The 22,753-nt window shown below is 34.3% G+C and overlaps 1 protein-coding gene across 5 annotated transcripts; it reads left to right on the top strand.

Moving 5' to 3' along the window:
* LOC129315179 (molybdenum cofactor sulfurase) lies at positions 1 to 22,429 on the top strand. 5 transcript variants are annotated; one of them, XM_054958741.1, is made up of 22 exons: positions 1 to 181; positions 657 to 755; positions 1,742 to 1,800; positions 2,178 to 2,338; positions 3,244 to 3,395; positions 3,475 to 3,601; positions 4,425 to 4,509; positions 4,617 to 4,662; positions 5,946 to 5,984; positions 6,059 to 6,215; positions 8,296 to 8,398; positions 8,847 to 8,963; positions 9,117 to 9,194; positions 9,301 to 9,402; positions 9,694 to 9,766; positions 10,024 to 10,134; positions 13,865 to 13,929; positions 16,515 to 16,666; positions 19,169 to 19,401; positions 19,935 to 20,071; positions 20,773 to 20,883; positions 22,046 to 22,429. In XM_054958741.1, exons 1-22 carry the CDS (start codon positions 70 to 72, stop codon positions 22,151 to 22,153), a joined length of 2,427 nt encoding a protein of 808 aa, XP_054814716.1. In that variant the 5' UTR covers positions 1 to 69; the 3' UTR covers positions 22,154 to 22,429. The 5 variants fall into 5 exon arrangements, 4 of the variants coding, with proteins under 4 accessions (XP_054814716.1, XP_054814715.1, XP_054814717.1 ...); XM_054958740.1 differs by having other exon boundaries at positions 4,425 to 4,530; XM_054958742.1 differs by having other exon boundaries at positions 4,425 to 4,530; positions 9,694 to 9,768; positions 10,053 to 10,134.
* Positions 22,430 to 22,753: the final 324 nt, after the last annotated feature.

Here is a 22,753-nt window from a genome sequence, read left to right as displayed (position 1 = left end):
ACTTGCTTGCTTGGCTTCTCGAGTTTCATCATCTTCTTTCCTTCTCTGGAGATTTCTGTGCAATTGAACATGGAAGCTGCCAAGGAAGAATTTCTCAAGGAGTTTGGCCACGATTACGGGTATCCCAACGGTCCCAAGAACATTGATGAACTTCGAGCCACTGAATTCAAGAGGTTACAAGGTCAATAGTTTATCTCCGTAGAGAATTTCACTTAAAGAAAGATAGGAAAGTGGGAATGTTATTAATTTTTCTTTGACTTTTTTGACTTGTATTTTGGTTCCACTACGGTATTAATATGAAGCATTGTTTACTGTGATTTTCCTATCATATAGACAAAATAGAAGAAAAGAAGTACCTGAAGCTGCTTCTGTGAAACATCTCAAACAATGGTGGCACGCTAAAATTCAACAATCCTCTTTCCTTTCCATTACAATTGCAAGAATGCATTCACTTATTCTTCATGTCCGATATATATGTAGAACTGTGAACAGTTTTGATTAAGATGACTTTGATTAACGGTGAAATATTTGCTTAAACTTTGTGAGGGCAAAATGTGTGATTTCTGTTTCAAGTAGAAGGTTTTCTGTAATCCTCACTACTTATCGTTTTCTTTTTTGTGTGAATTAACTATTTCTGTTGCAATTCTAAATTCTAGATCTCGTATACTTGGATCATGCTGGAGCCACTTTATACTCCGATGAGCAGATGGGGTTGGTTTTCAAAGATCTTACTAGTAATGTATACGGAAATCCTCGTATCCTGATATGGCAGTGATAACATTTATGATTTTCCTTTTCCTTACACACGTGTTAACATGTATGTTTATACGAAGAATTATTTGGTTTTATCTCATCTTCAATTCATGTGAATCAAGGTCTTAAGGCTCTGCATATCATTTGCTTGCCAGTTGAAACCAGTCTGTATTTTGGATGTTTTGGCTTAGTGGTTTGATTTGATTTTCAAAAAATATTTTCTTTCACAGGATTGCCAAATGACAGATTTTAAAGAGAAACAGTGCTATTTCATTTCCTTTATGAAATACTTCCATTTAGCAAGGCCTCTATTTGGCCTTCAATATTACCAGTTATGCTGTCTGTTAAGTATTTTGTAACTTGAAGTTAAAGCCCAAAATTTCAAATTTTAAAGCATAACTGTGTTGTTCAGGATGCTGCAAACACTCTTCTATCAGCAGCAACTGTGCTTGCAGTTAAGGTAATTGGATCTGGCTTGTGCAAAATCTAAAGCAGGGGTGGAACTCTTGCAAATTTTCTAATGATCACCTGTATTAAGGCCTTGTGTGTAAGAAGAAAATTTCATCTATTCTGTGCTTGATGTGATTAATGTGGTCAGTGGAAACTAGAGAAGAATGAAACAATTTCTAAGTACTACTTCCCACATCCTCATTTCACACGCTGATATCTCATTTATGTTTATCAAGGAATTTTGCTTTTGGGAATTGGGGATCTTAGAAACACACACACACACACACACACACACACGTTCAAACTAAACTGGATTTTTTTTTTTTTGGGCATTGGTCAGTATTTGGTGTTTTAAATTAATGGCCCCTGAGGATTTCTGCTTGTTATTATACTCTTCTAATTGTCTTCAATTCAGTAAATATTCTGGCTTAAAAGAAATCCTCTTCATAGAACTTGCATTTTTAGATGTGGGGCTAACTTATATTACTGGTAATTTGCAATGACTGTATCAAGTAAAATTCCTTAATCTTCACACCAGATAGCCAAAGTGACTCCAGTTCTGCTACATTGGAGATCATGAAAGAAGCTCGTCAGCAGGTACATTGAGTTGTCTTAACACATTAGCTACCTGTTATAAAAGTCAATAAAGTTAATTCAAAAACAGCTTTTGTATTAAGAGATCCTTAGGATCAATGACTTAAAAATCAGTCCTGTCTACCTAGGAGATGGTGAATGAAGTACTAAGTTAAATTTCACAAGGGACGACTGAATGCAAATTTTTCTTGGGCAATGTGCCACTGTAGATGGCATTGTCCTTTTGCTTTGCTTAGCAACTTTGTAGGTTGGGTCATGTTGCTACTACTCGCTTACTAGGCTTTTGATATTTTTCTTTTGTTTTCAGTTTTTGTAGAGAGAATTAACATGTCTATAAAATTTTACATTTGGCTTGAATTTTTGAACTGTGAACCATACAGGTCCTTGACTACTGCAAAGCATCTCCAAAAGACTATAAATGTATATTTACCTCCGGGGCTACAGCAGCATTGAAGTTGGTTGGCGAGGCTTTTCCATGGAGTTGTAAGAGCCATTTCATGTATTCAATGGAGAATCATAATAGTGTTCTTGGAATAAGAGAGTATCCTTTCTGATAACTAAATTATTCAGGACTATAGATATGATGAGTTTATGAGTACCAAACACAATTGGCTCTTCAAGTGGCATTGAAGCCACTTTGAACTATATCTACGATTAACCATTCTGTGATACCCGTTGATCAGTTGTGATGAGTGATTGGCTCAAATGATGTGTTGTTAGTTCTGTTGGTATTTGCTCTTTTACCATTTGTGATCCAGGAACGGATCTTGTGAGATCTGGGTTAACTACTTGTTATTCTCATCTCTTTCCTGTTTTGAAGAAGAGACTGTTGCACATTAAAAGATCATATACTTAACTGTCTTTAACACAAGGAGGCACAACTGCACCAGTGGTATTCTGGTGGGTAATGTTGAGTCACACTATGCTGTGAGGAAAAGAAATGGAATCATGAAAAAATCATCATGTTTAAACGTGTAACATTTTAGATGGCATAATTTATAAGACTTGCTATCTCGTGCTTGGGCATCATCTAACTTTTTCATTTTAATGTGATTATAGCTTAATTTGACTTTATCTCTGTTGGAATTTGATTATTTTATTTTTGTATGTTTGGAGTTGGAAGACACCTTATCGAGGTCTTTTGGTTAATGGTATATTGGAAGAGTTAGTTTTGGTGAGGCACAATAGTATTATATAATCCATGTAGTTGATCCTACTTGTCAGGATAAGACTTATTGTTGTTTTGGGAGTTGGAAGACAATTTTTTCCTCTACCTTTGTATTTATATATTCTCTTTCTATTTCTAAGAACATTTTGTTTGGTGAAAGGGGAAAGAAACTCCTGCTCCATTAGGATTCTTAAAACATGTTCCATATTTTTTTCACGATGATTACTTTCATATATTGATGATCAATATCTCATCCTGTGCACCTTAACTAGTATTAGATATGCTCTGGATCAAGGAGCTTCAGCTATTGCGGTAGATATTGAAGAAGACATGCATCCTGGTATATCTGGAGATACAATTTCCGTAAGGATATCACCTCACCAAGTACAAAGGAGAAAAGGATATGGATTGCAAGAGCAAGAGCCTGCTGGTAACTTTTAAAGTCAGATTATTCTTGGGGTTTTGGACCTTCTATATGATATCTGGTTTTTCATTTTTTTTATATGCAGGTGATGTGTATGATTTGTTTGCCTTCCCCTCGGAGTGCAATTTCTCAGGGTTGAGATTTAGCCTTGACCTGGTGAGGATTATCAAGGAAGACTCGAGAAGGATTCTGGGAGATTCTTCGTTTTGCAAGTAACATACTACATTGTTTAATCTTGTTATCTCCTTATGTGTCTATTTATGGCTTTAAATCTCTTGTTTAACTAACATGTAAAATGACTTCGTGATGTTTATATTTGCCGCTACAATGCCTGTCTTATAGCACATATTAGGACAATAAATGTGATTGTCAAATTCATGTTATTATGCAACTTTCCTCTTGCTTCTGGTGTCCTAACTGGGATTTTTTATAATGTGCAAATAAAATGTGTGATAGAAAGAGATGAAGGCAACTTTCTTTATTCCTATGCAAAATTCATGGTTTATTGTATTGTTTAGAAGCTTAAATTGTTTTTAGATGCCTAAATCCGAAACAATTGTTTGTTATATATGTATTGGTCAGTATTTATGGTTTTGATATTACTTTTTTTTTGGATTACAAGGATATTTCAGCAAAGAATCCTATATGCATATGTTTACTTTTTGCATTGTCTGTTTTATATGTTGTTTATTTTATTTGTTTTTCCATTATTACAATATTTTATTTATGGCTGGTAATGTGATGGTAATTCCTACAAGGAATAGAATGACCTATTCTGGCTTATGTGGAGGCAAATCTGATATATTCGATTTATCTTAAGGGAATTGTATCTACTTTTGAATATTTTGTTTGCCTATGAAAAGATTCCTTACCAACTGGCGCATTAGTTTCAACTGTGGACATGATCATGCTGTTTTGCTGTTTTCCTTTCTTTTTCTCTATTCCTACTGGTCTTGTATTCGTTGGTGGCTTTGTTATTCTTTGTGACATCCTCAAAGCATTGATGATAGACATTTGCTCATGTTGTTTTTGTAGGAATGGCCAGTGGAAAGTCTTGATTGATGCCGCAAAAGGATGTTCTACTAAACCTCCTGATTTATCCAAGTATCCTGCAGATTTTGTTAGTATTTCCTTTTACAAGGTATTAGTTTGTGAAGTTTGAACTTGTTTTGATTGACCATCAATGACTAAAGAAATTGATGTTTTACCTTGTTGATTTCTGTTAAGATGTTCGGCTATCCAACTGGGCTTGGAGCTCTCATTGTTCGTAGTGGTAAGAAACTTGAAGAAATATTATATATCATAATTTGTTATGTTTGGTGGTTAAAAAAGTATTGTTATCTCTCTCTTTTTTTTAATATTAAGGATTATTATCTCTGAAAATATTGGATTTCATCCTCCAATTTGTTGGGTCATTTTGAGTGGTATCTGTATCAGAAACTGGTCTATATTGTTATGTTTGATATATGACTTGAAAGATATGTTTGGCTGTATGATTTCCAATTGGTTCTGTTAAATGATTATGCTTTGATGATCGGACTTTTAGCATGAGGTTTTCTATCTTAATTCTGTACTATCCTGTTCCTTTCAGGCCATCAATTACCAACATGAGCAGTCTCGTAAGTTCCATATAGGTGGTAAAGATTCCTATGTAGGGCATTCTTAGCTCAATTTTATGCAGGATCAAACAATAAGGGGTTCATTATTTGATATATTCAGGTTAATCTTAGTCGTTTTCTTTTATCTTCTGTTAAGAGGTAGTTGGACATTTGGGAACTCTTGTAGGTTGAGGAGGGTCACGTGGTTGAAAAAAGACCAGAAAGAGGGAATATGAGTTCATCGGTTTGGTCCTTATATTAGCCTAAATAGAGTTTATGTTTTATCCTATGTATGCGCTGTCATTGAGCCTTTCATTAGTATAGTTTGATTAGCCTTTCATTAGTATAGTTTGATTAGTCTTTCTTTTTCCTTCCTTGCTTTTTCTCTCCTTATTTTTATTTAATTTGTCTGAGTACAAAAATTATCATGTTTGCTAAAATTAGAAATTAGAAAATGAATTTATACTGTATGATACTCACTTTGTTTACCCACTTTTTCCACTTGTATTTTCTTCTTTTATTTACTTTTTAAATTAATATGAGTTCATCGGTTTGGTCCTTATATTAGCCTAAATAGAGTTTATGTTTTATCCTATGTATGCGCTGTCATTGAGCCTTTCATTAGTATAGTTTGATTAGCCTTTCATTAGTATAGTTTGATTAGTCTTTCTTTTTTCTTCCTTGCTTTTTCTCTCCTTATTTTTATTTAATTTGTCTGAGTACAAAAATTATCATGTTTGCTAAAATTAGAAATTAGAAAATGAATTTATACTGTATGATACTCACTTTGTTTACCCACTTTTTCCACTTGTATTTTCTTCTTTTATTTACTTTTTAAATTAAACAAGATGCTCAATTAGTCATGGTATTGATGGAATTTTCATGCTTGCTATACTAGTCTAATTATGCAAATGTTAGTCTCCTAATGATTGTCTTCATCATTCCTTTTCAATTACAGATGCGGCCAAATTGCTGAAGAAAGCATACTTTAGCGGAGGTTTGTGGCTTGATGGCTTGATGTCTATTTATGGTTAATACTTCGATGAGTCATTTATGCTGCCCCTATCACAGGTACTGTTGCTGCATCAATTGCTGACATTGATTTTATCAAGAGAAGGGAAGCAATTGAAGACCTGTTTGAGGATGGCACTGTGTCATTCTTGAGCATAGCATCTATTCGCCATGGCTTCAAGACCCTGAATTCCCTAACAGTATCAGCAATATCACGGTACAGAAGAGGATATATATGTATCTATGTTGAAAAAGCCCTTGTTCCTGCTGAACTCTTAGCACAGAGATATTATCTTCTTATTATCTTATCTCTGTCTATTTGAATTTTGTTGCCATTTTGTCTCCAGTTTGGTATTGCTTATAATTTGCAAAATCTGCTTTTTAAAAATATTAATAAAAGTTACGAGAAGTAGTTATGTTGATGACATTTATAGCTTCCTGAAGGCTTCTAAGTTCTTTTTTTTTTCCTTTTGATAGGCAAGCACCAGTAGCATATAACATGCTTGTAATTTTTAATATTCAAACACAATAAAATATTAAAAATTTAAACACAATATAATGTAATGCCAATGAAACATTTACTCGTAACTTCTAACCCCACCTTTCAGAGAGAGCTTTATGAAATACTAAACTATGCCTCTGATCTCACTGAATTGGGGGTTGTGAAAGCTGATTGACTGCAAGATGAAAAATAGCTAAGATGAGTCAAAATACTTTGCCAAACAAATTGACTGAAGGCTTTTTGTCCAACATCATTCCACTCCAAATTTAAGCTGTTGAGTAGAAGTTCATGAATAATTTTATTATAATCTCTAACATACACACCCTGATAGGATCCATGATGGGTAGAGAGAAATAAGGAAGATAATTATCTATTAACACATGAAATCAAAATCTAACTTTATAATATTAATAAAAGAATAGAGAACCGATAGGAGGAAATAAAGGGAATAGATTCATCAAGATGATATAGAACAAGAATCTTGTTCTATAATTCTCTCAATAGCTATGCTGAGGAGAATCTTCAAAGGACCAAAAGTCTGTTTTATTCACGATATGACTGCTTTTGAGTTGCTAAACATATTTACAATACTAAATACAATCTAAAATAATGAATAAAATATAGATAACTAGATAGTTAAATAAAATTGAATAAAATATCCTAAAATTTATATCTATATAAAATACTGAATAAAATCTAAATAAAATTTAAAGAACTAAATATCTGTATAAAATTTAAATAACTAGATATCTGAATAAATATCTAAATATCTAAATAAATATCTAAATATCTACATAAAATTTAGATAACTAAATACCTAAATAAAGTATAAACAATATTATTAAATAGAAAATATCTAAAATAAATTAAAAATAATATTTATTCATAATATTTCTCTTCCTAGATCGTACATTATCTTGGAACTCTATCATACCCCTCCCATGAAAGGCCTGTGAATTGAAGTTTAGGCAAAGTGAAGTCTTATTACACCTTGTGTTGAAACCTAATTTTGATTGAGAAAGTAAAGGAAGGAGTGCCAAGGGATAAACAGTTGACTAGTTTTTATCATACCTCCAATGGTCATAAATACTAAACTGAAAAAGTAATAAGTTCTATGATTCCTGTGCCCCAAGCATTGTTTACCAGAAGTTGCATGACTTATTATTCTTTCTTTTTGGCTTGAGCATGACTTGTATTGCTAATGCTGCATGAAACATGTAAAAGCAGAAAAAGGACTGGAGTAGAGTTGACTATTAGTCATCTCAGACCTCATAGCCATAAACGTAGTTAAATTTAGAAGGAACTTTAGCTTTGTAACTAATGGGGGGATCACCACAAATAATGAGCGCAAGTAACAAAGAATGTATGGATTCATCGAAGTCTTTGGATTTGCTATATCTGCCTTACATGATGGATGTTTCTTAGCTGTTGTCATGAACTATAGTAATCCAAAAGGTTAAGCTGTTAGTTGAAAGCGAAGGATGAGAATGAGATGTGCAATAAGGTGCAGACAAAGCACGTGCCAGTTGCTACCTTATTCTATATTTTAACATGATGATGGGATGATGATAGTTGAATATATGGCCACTGGCATCTGAAATATTGTGTTCAGAAGTGGCCTCCCTAAAAGCTAGAGGTTTTGGGTGAAAGCTCAGAGGAGGTTTATTCATATCTCTGTCAGTATGATTTTTTCCTTAGACCCAGGAGTTTTTATCCTCCCATCTATGCTGTTACAAAATTTCCTTGATTAAAATTCTGTATGCTCTGAGTAGTACAAAATCCTTTTGCCTTGTAGGCATACAATATCCCTTGCCTTGTATACAAGGAAAATGCTTTTGGCCCTTAGGCATGGGAATGGATCCAGAGTGTGCGTACTCTATGGATGTCATAAATCAAGGGTATGTTACTTTACAGTTTGGTTTTTGTCCAATACATGGTTTGAGAATTTTAAGACTTATGTATGTTGTGAGTTCCGAAGTTACAACCTCTCAGTGTATAGCTGTAAATACTGTACAATCTTACGGATCTAATTCAATTTGTAAATTACTTAAACAGCGTTGGGTTTCAATAATAAATTGCCAGACACAGCTGATGGTGAGGTTACACTCCCATAATCAATCAATGATGGAAAACCTGTCCTTGTATTTGTTTTCATTATTGTGGAAGGACTTATGGTCGCTTCCTTGGGATTGTTCATTGCTTCATAAATACATCCTTTTAGCATGTTCTGTCATGAAATGGGTTTTTGTGGAAGCACTTATGTAGCTGACCACGTAGTGGGATAAGGCTGCTTATTGTTTCTTTATAGGTGGATTTAGCTTGATCCTATTGTTTTTCTGAATCCAGGAATTGTGTCATGAAATGGGTCCAACAGTCTCATTCAACATGAAGAGGCCAGACGGTTCTTGGTATGGATATCGAGAAGTGGAAAAGCTGGCATCTTTATCAGGAATTCAGCTACGGGTACAAATGAGGATTTTCTTCATTTTTAAAAAATTATCTTTTCCATCTGTTAAGGCTATATTTTTTTAATTCTGTTGTCCTGCTTTTGCTTAGTAATATATATTTGCTTATTGCTATGATGCTGATTGTGTATCATATCTGCTATCTGTTTAGACAGGATGCTTCTGTAATCCAGGTGCTTGTGCAAAATACCTTGGGCTGTCTCACGTGGATCTGCTTTCTAACACAGAGGTTACTGCCTGTCAACCGATTTTATTTGCTTGCAATTGACATTATTGTTTTGTTGAAGGTTCATATGCATATATCCTCAAAATGATAGTTAGACATAAAAATACAGGCCGGCCATGTTTGCTGGGATGATCACGATATAATTAATGGAAAGCCAACTGGAGCTGTGAGAGTATCCTTTGGCTACATGTCAACATATGAAGAGGCCAAGGTTTGAACTCTTTTCATCATCCTATCTTATTCGACTATTAAGCTTTTAAAACTCTTCTGGATTTTGGATTCTGAGTTCATTTGATTTTTGTTTGGGTAGCTAACATTTACTAATTACCTTATGCTCATGCTCACAAAAAAGTAAAAATGAAGTGAAAGAAATTTCACGATGATGAATTTGTGGTTTGGCTTGGCTTTTTGCTTCATGTGTCAATTTTTGATGATTGTTGACTGCATTCCCAACAATGTTAGCTGATCTGTTGTGATCTAATTCTCGTGTTCGTCTTTTCAGAAATTTGTTGATTTTGTAGCTGGTTCCTTCGTTTCATCTGAAAGTCCCATCAGCAATATAAAACAATTGAATGGTCAGCTCTCTTTACTCAATAGATTTAAATTTAAATTATATACATCCTTCCCAGTTCCCATCTAGAGGGCTTGTATATTTTTTTCATTCATCCTTCGCCTCATTTGACCAAAGATGGGAATAAATTTGCGTTAAATGCAAAATAAAAGTGCACACATGTGTGTAGCTAATTAGTTGGCTTGCTGATGTCAAACAAACTAAAATTTTCAGCCAGTGATTCTTATTGTTGAACTAATTATGAACATTTACTTCGTACAGGCTTTTACAGGTGTTCATTGTCTTCTGGTTACTCTCTTCAATCTATTACTATATACCCAATAAAATCCTGTGGTGGTTTCAGCTCAGGCAGTTGGCCTCTTAGCAACAATGGTAATCATTTACTTTTGGCAGATTATCATCTTATTAATATGAGTTATATTTAATTTTCATCAACTTCTATCACAAGAAACAAGGTTTAAGAACAGAGAAATTGCAATTCCTTCTTTTACCTCAGGCAGAAACATGACTGGTAAACTCATTTCTCATTGGGAAAGTTCACTTTATTACAGCGAAATTTGTTTGGATCATTTTCATACCATGTGGTCAGTTCAATGCCTTGGATTTGAAGCCTGTTTATATAACCGATCCTCTGGGAAATATTGTTCTTTTTATCATATCATTAGTTACAAGTCTGTTCCTGTTTAGAAGGGGATTTTCTCATTTTTCCCCTTTTCAATTTCCTTGGTCTTCTATACAACAACAACAACAAGCCTTTATCCCACTAGGTGGGGTCGGCTACATGGATTGCAAGACGCCATTGTGTTCTATCATTTATCAAGCTTTTAGGAATATTATTAATTAAGAGATCGCGTTCAACAACTTCCAAGAGTGTTCTCTTAGGCCTTCCTCTACCTCTCTTAATCGGACTCAAAGTTATATGTTCTACTCTTCTCACTGGTGCCTCCCTTGGTCTTCTTTGTACATGCCCAAACCATCTTAACCGATTTTCTACCATTTTTTCCTCAATAAGTGCCACCCTCACTTTTTCGCGTATGTGCTCATTTCGAATTTTATCTTTACGTGTATGTCCGCACATCCATCGTAACATTCTCATCTCTGCTACTCCAACTTTATGCTCTTGTTGTCCCGTTAGAGCCCAGCATTCACTACTATATAACATTGCTGGTCTGATAGCAGTGCGATAAAACTTTCCTTTAAGTTTATTAGGCACCTTACGGTCACAAATAACTCCTTTAGCTTTTCTCCAATTAAACCACCCTGCTTGAATTCTATGTGAAATATCTCCACTGATTTCGCCATCATTTTGAATAATGGCTCCCAAATATCTAAACTTTTCCACTTGAGGTATAATTTGATCTCCCAATTTCACTTCCAAATTATTTTCGAATAGTCCTTTACCAAATTTACAATATAAATATTCCGTCTTACTTCTACTCAGACGAAAACCTTTCGACTCCAATGTCCTCCTCCATAACTCAAGTTTGCAATTAACCTCTTCTCTTGTCTCTGCTATAAGAACTATATCATCCGCGAAGAGCATACATTTCGGGATTTCCTCTTGAATATGTTCCGTCAAAACATTTAAAATCAAGTTGAACAAATAAGGACTCAGAGATGATCCCTGATGTAGTCCAATCTTTATAGGAAAATCCTTTGTTTGACCACTAGGCGTTCTTATACTAGTTTTTACCCCCTCATACATATCTTGTATGGCTTTAATATAAGCAATCCGTACTCCCTTTTTTTCCAACGCTTTCCAAAGCACTTCTCTTGGTATACGATCATAAGCTTTTTCCAAATCAATAAAAACCATGTGTAGATCTTTATCTTTACAACGATACTTTTCCATTAATCCCCTTAGTAGATAAATCGCCTCTGTAGTTGATCTACCTGGCATAAAACCAAATTGATTCTCAGAAATACTTGTCTCCAATCTCAACCTGTGCTCAATTACTTTCTCCCACAATTTCATTGTGTGGCTCATGAGTTTAATCCATCTATAGTTAGTACAATTCTGAATATCTCCTTTATTTTTATAAATAGGAATTAATGTACTTCTCCTCCACTCATCAGGCATTTTCTTGGACCGTAAAATCACATTAAATAACTTAGTTAACCATCTCACCCCTTCTTCACCTAAACATTTCCACGCTTCGATAGATATACAATCAGGTCCGTTGGCTCTACCATTTGCCATTTTCTTAAGAGCTTCCTTTACCTCCTTATCACGTATTATTCGATAGAATGACAAATTTTGTTCTCCCTTACCAGTTACTAAATCCTCCAAGTTACTAGATGAATCCTCTCCATCATTGAAAAGTTTAGAAAAATAAGTCTCCCATCTATTTTTAATTTCATCATCTGTAACTAAAATTCTGCCCTCTTCATCCTTAATACACCTTACCTGTTCTAGATCTCTTGATTTTCTTTCCCTACTCTTGGCAATCTTATAAATATTTTGCTCTCCTTCCTTCGTCTCAAGATTCTTATAAAATTCTTCAAAAGCTTTAGAACGAGCTTCACCCACAGCTCTCTTAGTTTCCTTCTTAGCCATACGGTACCTCTCCCAATTTTCCTCATTGTTACACAAATGTATGGCTTTAAAACAGTTCTTCTTATACTTGATTTTGTCTTGTACACTATTATTCCACCACCAAGACTCCTTATCTCTCGAACCAGAACTTTTCGATTCTCCCAAAACTACTTTTGCAACTTCCCGTATCTTTTTCGCCATATCCTCCCATATGATGTTAGCACTTCCCTGAGAATCACAAATTCCTTTATCCAAAAGATTTCGCTTGAAAATATCTTGCTTCTCACCTTTTAATTGCCACCACCTAATTCTTGGTGTTACTACTTGTCGACGTTTTTGGATTTTACTCATAATACACACATCAAGGACTAGGACCCTATGTTGTGTCGTTACAGCATCTCCGGGGATCACCTTACAATTTTTACAAAGTTTTCTATCTGTGTTCCTAACCAAAAGAAAATCAATCTGTGACCTTGAGGCTCCACTTTTGTAAGTGATGAGATGCTCATCTCTCTTCTTGAAACAAGTGTTGGCAATCTTAAAATCATACGCCAATGAGAAATCAAGAAGAGTTTGTCCTTCATTGTTTAGCTCTCCAAAACCAAAACCACCATGCACCCTCGCATACTGACCAGCTTCCCTCCCGACATACCTATTAAAGTCTCCTCCAATAAAAATCTTTTCACTCTGTGGTATGTGTTGAATCAACCCCTCCAGATCCTCCCAAAATAATTCCTTAAGACTGGCTTCTGTCCCGACTTGCGGCGCATAAGCGCTAACAATATTAACAGTCTCACGTCCAATTATCATTTTTAAAGAAATAATTCTGTCTCCTATTCTGCTAACTTCTACAACGTTCTTCTTCCACTCCTTATCTATAATGATGCCTACTCCATTGCGTGCACTTACTTTTCCTGTATACCAAAGTTTGAAACCTTGAATATCCTTAGCTTCTTCTCCACGCCATTTTGTTTCTTGCAAGCAAAGGATATTGATTTTCCTTTGAATCATAACCCCTACAACCTCTACAGATTTACAATTTTATGTCCCAACATTCCAAGTACCAAATCTAATTTTGCTCTTATGGACTAACTTCTTTAGCCGCGTGCGTCCAGAATGACGCGGTAGCCCTTGCTCATTTAACACTACATCCGGGCGCCGATGCAGCGGCTCTAACTCACTTATCACTGTACTCGAGCCATGCAGCGCGTTACTTACGAGCAACGACCTAGCATTAACATTATAACGTCTATTGTCCATGTTCATGATAGATTCAACAAATTTTTACATTGGCTGTTGATGGCCTAACACAACCCTCCTACTTTACCCGGGCTTGGGACCGGCTATAAATATAGGCGGAGTTCTCACCCTTGGTCTTCTATATTCTACAAAATTCTCACCCTCTATTTGGAATATTCTCTTTTATCTCAAATAACCAATGAAGATTTCTCCTTTAAAATACAAAATGTCATTAATGTATATTCTCATCTGAAATTATTATAATTACAAATGTGTATTATCTGGTCTGAAGAAGGAAAGATACTCATTTCTGCAAATTTTGAGCAGGCCTGAAATATGATCGAGAGTGGATTCTTAAAAGCATTAGTGGTGAAATTCTTACACAAAAAAAGGTAAAGCTATTATTTGATGCTTGAATCCTTAAATGTGTGTGCCATAACGTATGCATGCATATTTTAGGGATTGCACTTGGCTTTGTCTTTGTTTATGGTGGTAGAGTTTGATTTCTTTTTTTCGTTTTTTTAAATAATTATCATTTTCTTCTTTCTCATTTCAACATAGTGAAATGAATTCTTATATGTGTGCTCTCTTACTTTTTGGAGTTCCACATGCTTTTCGGTTTAAATCTTGACGAGCCCACTAAATGATACACAATTTGATCATTTTTGTCATTTTGGGCTCCTTATTCCCTCAAACATTCAAGTATAGGAGCAATGCTTATCCTATCAGGCCTTGTGTTATCAAGGCTTATCTTATGCAGCATGCCAAACAGACTCTAAGAAAATTTCCTTCGGTCTAGAGTTGTAACACATGTTTACAATTGGGAAAGTGCAAGGTTAAAAGGTAGAATGGTGTAGACTGTCTCTTGGTAATTTAGCAGCTGAAAACACTTCTCATTGGATAGATAATTGTAGCATTTTCTCTACAGTTACATGCTATCTGTGGCTCAAGGTGAGTGGGAGTATTGACTTAAATAGAACAGCTAGGATACTAGGTCTGTAATCATCGCTTTTCATACAAGTGATTCATTTGTGAGCTAGGTTCCATCAAGTTCTGGATTATTTGCTCCTTTTTTTTTTTTTTGGGTTGCCTAAGTTATCCCCACAATTGGTAGTCGTGAGACTAACCTCTTAAGAAATTTGAGTGCCAGTAAAGGGATTGTTTTCTCCCAAACGATGCTTTTCCATACACACCTACAAGAATTGATTTTTGGAAAGATGCCTATGAGGCCCTGACCATTACTATGTGCGCCACACCCACATGGTGATTCTTTGCTTCTTTTTGCAGTAGAGAGATGTTGATTTTGAATTTGGCGCTTAGATTGATCCTACTACTACTGTAATAATACCACATCACTTGCATCACTCAAAGTGAACACCTGTCAGCTCACGCCCAAGTGCTATATCCTAATTGATCTTCTCACTTTTATAATTCCATCTGAACCCAAGCCTCCGGCAATAAAGGTTTCCAAGGGTTTGTATGAACAGTGCAAAAAGTGATGCTGGTTTGTCTTTATTGTTTCCTTCAGATAATCATAACGGTACAAATGGATGAATCTAGGTATGGAGTTGGTTATTTGGTTTGGGTTAATTTGCATGGAGATGAAAGCTCTTTTTTAAGCAGTGAGGGATGAAGATGGGTCTCTGTTTTCCCATTTCATTTGAATTTTCTGCTGGCACCTTGCTCCTCTTTCTGTGTTCATAAGTCTAAATGACCTTGACTATGTTAATTCAAAGATACAACCTCCAGACCAAGAGAAATTGAAAAGGATTCTAAGTCCAATGGACACTGAGATATGATGTTATATCTCGTTGTGACTGGGAATGTGACCTGTTATATGTTACAGGCTGCATAATTTTTACTTTCTTTTAATATTAAGTGCTGATTTAATTGGCTTAATTTTTTGTTATCTGGTGATTGTTATATTGTGCATGTCTATCTACTTTGATCTTGTGTATTCTATAAAATATTTCTTTTTTTTTTTTAATGTTTTCTGTAATGGCATTTTGAGGGCTTGCTGCCATTGATTGGCATGTTCCATTGACAATGAAGCTGAAGTAGTTGGCTGGGAAAGCTTCAGGAAACATCTACAATAAATTAAGTGAAATAAAAGAAACTAAGTTGCAATTTGATTTCTGATTCACTAAACCATGTTGCACCTATATGTTGTTAAAGGGAAGGACACATTATTTGTTTTTACTTTTTACAGGAACAACTGAAAGCAGAGAATTTTTCTGGGACCAAAATGTAAATGTAATCATTTTTTTAATGGTGGCTGATGAGTCTGGATACCCTGCTAAGAAAGTTAGATGAATGGGGCAAATGCTATGGCAAATCTAACTAATAAATCAACACGCTTCACATAAATGCCCTTATCTGTAGTTATATGAATCTAGTTCGGTTGGCCTTGTCTTTTTACTCTTCTAATAAACAGTGTTCTAAGAAGCACATCGTTTCTTGGCAGAATTGTTCCGTGCAATGCTAAAATGCCTCCCACAAATGGTTGTTTGTTTTTTGAGTTCTAACCTGCCTCAAAACACTTCAAAAAAGGAAGAGTATTAAAATGCATTGGAATGTTACCGAGTTGTCAAGGATAACTATATATTATGATATATTTTATTGTCAAGGGTAACTATATATTATGATATATTTTAATGGTAGCTCTGATATCAGTCATCAGTTCTTGTAAATTTAAATGTAACGTGAATAATTTATTTACAATATTTTGCAGTATCCTTGTCCTAGTTTTTAGTTTTTACAGAAACTTGTTTTCCATATTGGATCGCATATAGCTCCTCTTGATTGGATTTGGGTTGTGAGACAACATTGAGTATTGTTGCTTGCACAATTCTTACATTGTCCCAAATGCTAGCCAGTTCTATCTATCTAATTCCGTTATTGATTGTGTCTTTATTTTTCAGAGTCAATACATTGTATATGTAGTGACATTTTAATCTGTTATGTGTTTATTTTGTAGGTTCCTCAAATGTGTTCTATAAGTACCTATATTGACGTCAGTCAAGGGGTGTTGTTTGTGGAGTCCTTACATTGTAAACAAAGATTAGAAATCAAGCTAGATTCGGATGTGGACATTGGTGGTAGAGAGGATGTTGATTTATATGGTCAGAGGTATATGACTGTATATGCGTATTTAATTTTATTTAATCTTGTACGTTTCTTTGTTGTACACCAGGTTCTTGTCAATTGTTTTGGGTGGTTTCTTACTTGGTGATTATTCTGACAAACCTGAACTTCTAGACTAACTTTTCATTGCGCTCAATTATCTGCTTTAGTTACTAAATAATCTTCTATCATAATTACCAAGGTCTTAATTGCTTTATGTCTCTTCTTTTGTAGTTTTTGGAACAATTTTATGTAGTTTTCATGTCAATGCTACTTTAAGTTGTATGGCATACGAAACAAATGCTTTTCCCCCACTAAAATGGACTTCATGTTGAACTTTTGAGAAATAAACCACCGCTTCAGTCCCTTCTTAGGAGAAAAAAGAACTTGGAAAATGTTTTAAATTTGTTTGATTGATTGTGTTTTATGAATATACTTACATAAACACCAAAGAATATATATAAAGAATACTGTGAAACTCTCAAATATCATACACATACAGTCAGTTGAACAGAAGTTGTGTTTTAATACTGAATAGCATATTGATACTTTCATTCTGCTATGATCAAAATTTTATTGATGTATACGGCTCACACATGTCTTTTCATTTAATTTAAAAATAAAATTGTGATTAGTGTTCGTTATAATTTCTGCCAAGAGGTTAAACCTTTAAAGATGGAGGTGGCAAATGGTTGAAACAAAGAGCATTGTGGAATGAACCATGTGACATCCTGAATTTTGGGCTTAGAAGCTTAAGAACAAATTTGAATTAATTAGGCTACCCAGCCCAATTGAGCCAGCTGAAGTGTAGAAAAGTCTAGGATGGGCCAGAAAGAATAAGTGAGGCCTAAGAGAGCGATGGTGGCATCTAAGATCAGTTTTGGAGAATAATCAATGCACTTGCTGTATTGGGTAGAGGTAAAGTTATTTGACAGCTTTATTAGGTCCTAAGCTTTCTAGAGAAGAATCACTGTTAGATCACAAGAATTGTAGTATATCTGAAAAGGGTTCAGTAAGTAACATCATGGTCAGATATCATAATCACGGTAAAACTAGCAAAGTTACTGCGTTACAGAGTACAACAATTCTCTGGGAAGATGATGGTCCAAGATGAGTTCAAAATATAGAGATCTCGAGTCTGGTTAACTAATATAGAGAGAGTATCATTGACTTTTTCTTAGATGGCGCAATTGCTATCTAGGCTGAGAAAGGAAAGTAAAGAAAAGCAGAGAAAGCTTAGAGAAGGAATGATTGTATTGATTGGGATGATTAGAGGCCAAGATTATATTTTTCTCATGTAAAGGACCTCAAGGGCTTTCAATAGGAGTTTAGAGCACCCTCAAACGAGTATTTTAGATTTAGTTATGATTTTTCAAAGTTTATTGAAAAAATCTGAAAATACCAAATGAATAGTAATCTGAAAAAAAAAAGAATTTTGAATCTTTCTGGGCTTTAATTAACACGTTCCTTGAATTGTATCACTTCCAATTGCATAATGAAAGTGTTAAAAGTGAAGATGTAACAAGCCCACATTTGTTGCTCTGTTGTGTTTGTCAATAGGCATTCACAGGATCTTTGTTAACAGCTTGAACTTTGGGATATCTCCTGTCATGTGTAAGGGTGGTGCTGTTGGCAGATATATTTATTTCTATTTCTATGTTTTAGATATTGTGAATATAATATTTACTATTGGCCTTATCAGTATTTAGATGTGATCTACTCTAAATTGGAGTAGAGATAAATGATTGGATGATTTTCTAGCACCATAGCAGAATTCTACTAAGCATTCCTAAAAGTTTGGTTGAAAATAGAGCACAATGGTGATGTGCAATACCCCACCTAATGAGATAAGGCTTGTTATTGAAAAATATGAATAAGACCTCAATTATTCTGTCTGATATAACTTCAATTTCTTTGTTTGATCTATAAATGAATGTACAGTTATTTAAGGAATATCTGGAGTTGTAGAAGTGGTACGGATTTGTTTCTTATTTTTTTCATTTAATGAGCATCTTGTATTTCATAAAAATTGGGAGTGATATATAGCAGAATTCTACTTCATATGGCTAGCTATATTCTTTATATATATATATATATATATATGTTATGGATACATGAAATGAAAATTGACCACATAGCTTTAGCACCCATGGAGAATTTTTTCCCTTTTATAAAAATAATTTTTTCATTGGTAGAGCAAAATATGCTGAGTGTGATACATATTTTACTTGAATCTCTTAGTCTGGCCCTCACACCAGGACTTGTACCTTTCTCCTTGATTCGTGATCTTGTTTAATTATTATGGTTTACTCATGACTCATTAGTGCTTCTTCTAAATCAAGTTTTTTCTTTTCTTTTCCTTTTGGCTTGGCAGTTGGCACCGTATGAGGTTTTACTTATGTGTTAATGAATCTTTCGCAATTCTGTTACAAATACCCTGATTAGTAAGCAGTAGACATGCCCTTCTATTTTTTCTCCCTCATACTTGGGATAATTTGTGTTCTTCAGGTATATAGTTCATAGTTACAATGAAGACATCAATGCTTGGTTTAGCAAAGCCACTGGTAGACCATGCACTCTGTTACGTAATTCTACTTCTGATCATGATTTAATGTTGTACGAGGCCAAAGACACAGTTACATGTAGAGACACAAAGAGCAAGCTCAATTTTGCCAATGAAGCACAGTTCTTGCTTGTGTCTGAAGAAAGTGTACTTGATCTCAATGACAGATTAAGTCCATGTATGCTCTTGTACTCATTTTCTGATGACATGCAATTCCTTCTGTAGGAAGAGTCAATTTCTTTTAAATATGCAGTAGTTACTTTCACTCTTTGTAGGATGCTACCTTGAATATTATGTGCATTTTATTGAAGAAGTTCTTAAAAGTGTGTGTTTAGTTAAAATTTCGCAAAACAGACATTTGTCAAACTGAACTGAAGTTTGCCAACAGCTCTTATGATTTATGTTTACAAGACTGGCTTTTCATGTGTGTTCTCCGTTTTGCAAACTGAGCCTGAAATGTAGCCAAGCATCAATTAGGGCAAAAGTCTGTTTTCTAAAAGTCCTTTTGCTTTGCAAAAGTATAATCTGAACATAGCCTTCTATGGTCATTGATTGAGCTATTTATTACATTGCAAAGGGGATTTCAATGTATATTAAATATTGACTTGATTAATCCTCATTAAATTCTTTTGGGATACAAGAACTTTCCATTTCAACTTTTCCACTACTTTTCATTATAGAATTTGGACCAATTATAATTGATGTCACTAGATGTACAGAAAGGCTTATCTGTAGCAGACACGCAAGTCAGTCCAAGTAGATTTAGGCCAAACCTTATGGTATCTGGAGGCCGGCCATATGATGAAGATGGATGGAGAAGCCTTAAAATTGGAAACCATTATTTCAGAGTAAGTTCTTTAACCCTCTGTTATTTCGTGACAAATTTAGAGAGGATGTTTTTGTGGCTTAATAGCCTTGGTGCCACTCTGGTGTTCATGTTCCATATTGGCAAAAATTATGCCTTCAATTCCTTTTTAGACTTCAAGTTCTTTGCAGCGCCATTTGTTGCTCTTGCTGCACGTTGAAAAACCTTCCATATGAATTTTATTTCCGATGATATGATGAGCTTAAATGATATTTGGGCTTTAGATTATTGATTATATTTCTGAGCTATTATTGTATGCACTGGTGCCATTCTATTCCTTTCATATCTTTAATTGTAGAAAATAATTTTCTCCTCTTTGCCCAAATTAAATTGGTTGGGTTAGATGACAAACCTTGCTAACTTTTATGTTTGTCACTTCTTGATTATTTTTATTTTCTCTTTTGCAGAAGATTATCAGTCACCATTTTGTATGAAAATTGTCCTAATCAAGAATATAAATAAGAATGATAATTGTTAGGATTTAGATCCAACTTATATACTTTCTATGAGGTTCTCTAATTAAAATATAGCAAATATCTGACTTTCAATAGAATCAGGACTAATCAATCGATTAGGGACTAACACACTCGTCATGAAGAATTATCATCGTCGTCGTCGTCATGATTATTAATAAGGACATAACTGTTTTGTCTGATTTTGATATTTTCTTCGTCTGTTCATCAGTCACTAGGGGGATGTAACCGTTGCCAGATGATCAATCTTTCACCGAAAGATGGACAAGTGCACAAGTCAAATGAACCCTTGGCGACTTTAGCATCATACAGAAGAGCAAAGGTTAGCCAAACAAATCATTATATTGGTTACTATCTTGCAAGTTGATTTCAATTGGCTAGGAGCATATTTGATTTCACATTGGAAACTATTTAAACCATGATTTTTTATAGAAGCACCTAACTACTTACTTTCCATTTAAACCATCATTTTTGGTAGAAGCACATCACTACTTAATTCTACCAAGGTTTTGGTAGTTTTCAACGTGAAATCAAACACACACTATTTAATGCCCATACCTTTAACAGGCAATTGTGTGTTTACTGAACCTTCTCTACATGGTAATGAACTGATTAACTTGGACTAATGGAGAATCTGCTCTGCTTGTTCCACTTTCCATACATGGCGTCATGATAGCTTTTTATTTTGGCAGGAGTGTGAAAATGTTTCATTTTGGTTCTGTAATTTTATAAGGGAGAATCACATATAAGGCCCCCCTTGAAGGAAGATAATTGCTCCACAGGCCCAATAAATTCTAATAATCTGCTCTGCAATGTTATTTTCAAAGCTAAAAAGACCGAACTATTCTTGATCAAGTGAGAACATCTTTGTCTCCCATGTTAACCAAAGGAAATTAACAACAAAAGATTTGTAAATAAAAAAAAATCAAATTATTTATAAAAAAAAATCAAATTATTTATAACAAGAAGTCTGTTCATTCACAAGAGTCCTTATGAGTTTACACTTGTACTTGAAGAGAAGAAAATTTACAAGTCAACAGAAGAAAATTAATAACAGAAGGTCCATAAAGAATAAGAAAAGTTCAATTATTTACATCAAAAAGTCTGTTTGTTTGCACAAGTCTATGTGGGTTTACACTTGAGGCCTTTTCACTCATTAAGCATAGTTCAGTCATTTTAGCTTCGAAAATAATTGCACTAAGTCCTTGCAGGCAATTCTCCCATTTTATAAAATATTTTTCAGTCATCTAAACGTAATAATATCAGTCCTCAAATGTGAACATTAAGTTTAATTTTTTAGAATAACAATGATTTGTGCAAAAAATCATCGTTTGAGATTGTTGAGGTTAGAGGGTTAACAAGATATTTTATAAAATTAAGGAATCAAACTGAAACATTACATGAAGTTAGAAGACCAAATGTGCACTTTTTCCTTTCACTTATACATGAATTAATTCCAATTCTGAGTTTACACAATGAAACAGGGGAAGATCTTGTTTGGGATTTTGCTTAGATACGAATCTAATGATGGAGGGGAACAAAGTGATTCATGGCTTCGTGTGGGACAGCATGTTCATCCAGATCCTGTTTAGTTGGTCAGCAGTTTGATCAAAATAAGGAAATATTTGAGTATATAGCCTATACACACAACATTCCAATAACAACATACAAGGAAGGAAGAAAAATAAATTCAATCTCCATGAGAGAAAAGAGAGTGGAAAATCCCAGTGGTTGGTATATTTTATTGTTGATCTCAGCCAAATATTTTATGTTGTATATTGACAACAAAGAGAGTATATGAACATGTGGATCCTTTCCAATGTAGAAGATTTCAATTATAATTACATATAGAGATTAAAATAAGTTAATCATGATGTCAGTTTGGCTTCAAATATTATTTGTAATCATGATGTCAGTTTGGCTTAAAATATAATTTACTTGGATTACCGAAGAAAATACAGGTTACTTGCACTTTTTTAATTAGAAACATATGTACATGCATACATGTGAACTTTGTTTGAATCGTGTATTTTTAAGTTTTAACCCTTGATTGAGAGTCTCTAAAATTAATTCAAGAAATCTTTTCTTGTCTTAAAATGCCTTTGCTTGTTTTTGTCAATGAACTAGAATTGGGAAAAAAATAATTTCATTGGTATTAGTCATATGTGCATTATAAAAAAATGATGTCATGG

The sequence above is a fragment of the Prosopis cineraria genome, unplaced genomic scaffold (assembly GCF_029017545.1).
Source record: "Prosopis cineraria cultivar Desert tree isolate PC_DT_omini unplaced genomic scaffold, ASM2901754v1 PC7, whole genome shotgun sequence".
Classification (NCBI taxonomy): Eukaryota; Viridiplantae; Streptophyta; class Magnoliopsida; order Fabales; family Fabaceae; genus Prosopis; species Prosopis cineraria.
This window is presented reverse-complemented; position numbering and strand designations above follow the sequence as displayed.

What these genes read in the sequence shown, in the direction of transcription:
- LOC129315179 (XM_054958740.1), top strand. Translation starts at nt 70, where the DNA reads ATGGAAGCTGCCAAGGAAGAATTTCTCAAGGAGTTTGGCCACGATTAC. An exon ending in TGAATTCAAGAGGTTACAAG is followed by an intron (nt 182 to 656) that starts GTCAATAGTTTA and finishes TCTAAATTCTAG; the next exon opens with ATCTCGTATACTTGGATCAT. An exon ending in TAATGTATACGGAAATCCTC is followed by an intron (nt 756 to 1,741) that starts GTATCCTGATAT and finishes TCTTCACACCAG; the next exon opens with ATAGCCAAAGTGACTCCAGT.